Genomic DNA, 3,022 nt, shown 5'->3' with positions numbered 1-3,022 from the left:
ATGATGCTGCCTGTGAGCCACGTGCTAGCCTTCGGTGAGTGCCAGAGGCTGTGTGGGCTCCCAGAGGGCAACATGAGGTGTCCGGAGACCCCACAGAGATGTTACACAGATGTTTCTCTTGCAGGTGCTTGGCTGGTGGCACAGAGCAAGGCTACACCAAGTGAGTATCGTGAGGAGGTAGACGGGGAGTTTGGACACACCTCTGGTCCCCCACCCATCTCCCAGGGCTCTTCCCCAGCCCCACAGAACAAAGCTCACCTTTGTGCGGAGATGGGGCCTGGAGCCAGCTCCGGGCTCACCGCAGGGCAGCCAGGCGCTGGGGACTCCCTGTCTGTCTGGCAGCATCTCTCTCTCTCCCTGTGCAGGTGCCCCCACAATCTCCATCTTCCTGAAGCCGCCTGGGGTGATCTCACCGGGAGGCTCCACCATCATCTGCTGCAGTTGCCAGTGTGACAATGGGAACTTCGTGCTGTACAAGAATGGCCGCCGGCTCCGCACCCTGGAGCTGCATGGCAGCAGGGCCAAGTTCCCCATCTCTAATGCCACCCAAGAGGACACAGGTGCCTACAGCTGCCATTACCTGGATGGAGGCACTGTGCTGGCTCGCAGCGAAACTGTGGATATCACGGTGCAAGGTGAGGGATGTACTGTCACCCCTTTGCGTGGGGTCAGATGCCACGTGGGCAGACCAGGAGGCACGTAGCCGCTTGGCTTACCCGTCCACATGATGGGCAGGGTTTTTCCCCTCTTCCCTGGCTTGGAGAGGTGGGGACCATCTTCACTTCTGCCTGAGCCAGGTGGTGGGGTCATGGAGATCCTGGTGGCTCCTGGCACCATGTCAAAGCCCTGCACACCTTCTCATGCCCTCTCGTCTCCCCACAGAGTTCCGTCTTCCCAAACCTGTCCTCTCTGTCCTGCCTGGGCATGAGGTGGCTGCAGGAGCTTACGTGATTTTCCGTTGCACCATCGCACACTCCAGTGCTGCCTGTTTTCTGTACCTGGAGGGCCAGGTCAAAGCCCTCGACTTACTCTCAAAGGAACAAGATCATTTCAACCTCTCCCATGTGCATAAAGGCAATGAGGGCCGCTACAGCTGCCAGTGTTTCACTAGGCGTGCTTCGTTGGAATGGTCTGCTGTCAGCAAGACCCTGGATTTGGTGGTGAGAGGTGAGACATCCCCCCAGCCACATCCTGCTCTTCCTCCCTGGCATCTGCCACATCCTGGGGGAACTAGAAAAGAGGATATGGGGGAGGAAAGCAGCTGTAATAGGGGTCCAAGCAGAGGATTACAGCTTCCTTCAGATGAGTTTGAGCCTTGCCAGCTCCTCAGAGACCTATATGATGACCTCAGATGACCTATAGACCCTATAGACACAGGGTTGCTACCAGTTGCGGGGCAAGGGTCAGGGGACACCTACGCCTGCACCTACCAGCCCCAGGGACAGTCGTAGGTCTCGCCGCAGCCCAGTGGCACTAGTCTGGCTGGCAGTGGCAGGTGAGGGCCAGCTCCATGTTCCTGTCCTCCTCCCCGTCTTTGGTGCCACCAGGCAGGGTGACAGGCCAGACCGTGGGTAGGGGCTGTCCCAGGGGGCAGGGATGCGGGAGGCAGAGCCGACAGGAGGCCTTGGGGCTCCCTTTGCTCCCTATGAACTTTTCTTTATCCCTCTTTAGCCCAGGAGCTCCCCAGCACATCCCCTTGTCCACGTGTGTCTCTTTGCCCTGGGAGCCCCATGTGTACCCCTTCCGTCCCCTTGGGTCCCCTGTTGCCCCCATGGGACTCCTTTGGTCTGGGGGCTCCCGGGGGGGGGGGGGGGTGTCCTCCCAGGGCCCCCCCCAGTGACTGCCCCTTCCCGTCCCCTGCAGATTACACCCGGAGCAACGCGGTGCGCCTGGCCCTGGGGGCCGGGGTCCTGGCCCTGCTGGGGCTGATCGTGGCCGAGGCCGTGCGCAGCCACCGCCGCAGGCCGGGCCGGCCAGGGCCGCGCTAGGCCGGGGCGCAGCTCCCCTCTGCCCCTGCGGGGGAGGCGGCCGTGCTGCCCCAGCCGCCGGAGCCCGAGGGGCCAGCAGGCTCCCTGCATGCAGAGCTCCCCGGGACTGGGACCAGTTCAGGGAACACTGGGATTGCCCCCTCCAACGCCTCACAGTGCGATAAATAAACCGTCCCTCCCCGCCCGGCTGCCTCTGGGAGTCACTCAGCGGGACGGGTGCGGATCGGGGGGGCGGGGGGGGGGGGGTCCGGGCTCTGCACGGCCGGGGCTGGGGGGGGGAACCCCACGGCAGGGGACAGGGCTCCGGGCGGTGGCCCGGGAGGGGGCGGGGCCCTGCAGAAGGGGCGGGGCTCTGGGCGGGGGGTGGGGCCCGGTGGGGGGGGGGCACAGTAGCCCCGCCCCCCCGGGTGTCTGTCTGTCCGTTTCCTTCTGTCCGCAGCAGGGACAAGGGCCTCTCCCCAGAGGAGACAGCAGGGCTGAATAACCAGTCTCCAACTGCACAGACTTCCATTGCTCACATTCGTTTATTATTTTAAAACACTGACGAAACACATCACACCATGATCTATATATATAAATTTACTTTTATACAGATATAAATTTATATATATAGGACCTTTAAACCTCTGTATACTCAGGACACAAAGTTCCAGAATAGCTTCACTGGCTACAACAAAAGTATTTTTGTTATGAAAACACACAGAGGAGTTGCGAATATCAAAAACACGGAAAAAAGAAATTGAAAACGAGTGCAAAATGAATGAAAGTGCAAAAAAGCTTTTGTTATCATAATCACGCTCCTTCCAAAATATGCCCCCCCGTTCTTCCCTCCAAGGACGAGCGAGCCTCAGGCCCCAGAGGGAAGGGGTGGGTTGGAGGAAGGGAGCCAGGCCGCAGCCCTCAGGTCTTTCCCTCTCCTCTGCACCGAGGGGTCCCCTCCCGGGGGCCGAGCAGTGAGGAGCGGAGGAGCAGAAGCGGCCAAGTCACATCCCTCTCACGGCTCCCTCCTCTTCTCCAACGCCCCTCATTGCACT

General features: G+C 60.7%; 1 protein-coding gene across 1 annotated transcript; it reads left to right on the top strand.

The window, feature by feature from the left end:
- Positions 1-1,988, top strand: LOC127023471 (immunoglobulin superfamily member 1-like). Its single transcript, XM_050907586.1, has 5 exons — positions 1-34; positions 125-160; positions 366-635; positions 883-1,167; positions 1,864-1,988. The coding sequence occupies exons 1-5, from the start codon at positions 1-3 to the stop codon at positions 1,986-1,988; spliced, it is 750 nt and encodes a 249-aa protein (XP_050763543.1).
- Positions 1,989-3,022: the final 1,034 nt, after the last annotated feature.

The sequence above is a fragment of the Gymnogyps californianus genome, chromosome 17, assembly GCF_018139145.2.
Source record: "Gymnogyps californianus isolate 813 chromosome 17, ASM1813914v2, whole genome shotgun sequence".
Lineage (NCBI taxonomy): Eukaryota > Metazoa > Chordata > Aves > Accipitriformes > Cathartidae > Gymnogyps > Gymnogyps californianus.
Note: the sequence above shows the minus strand (reverse complement) of the source record. Positions and strands in the feature narration are given on the sequence as shown.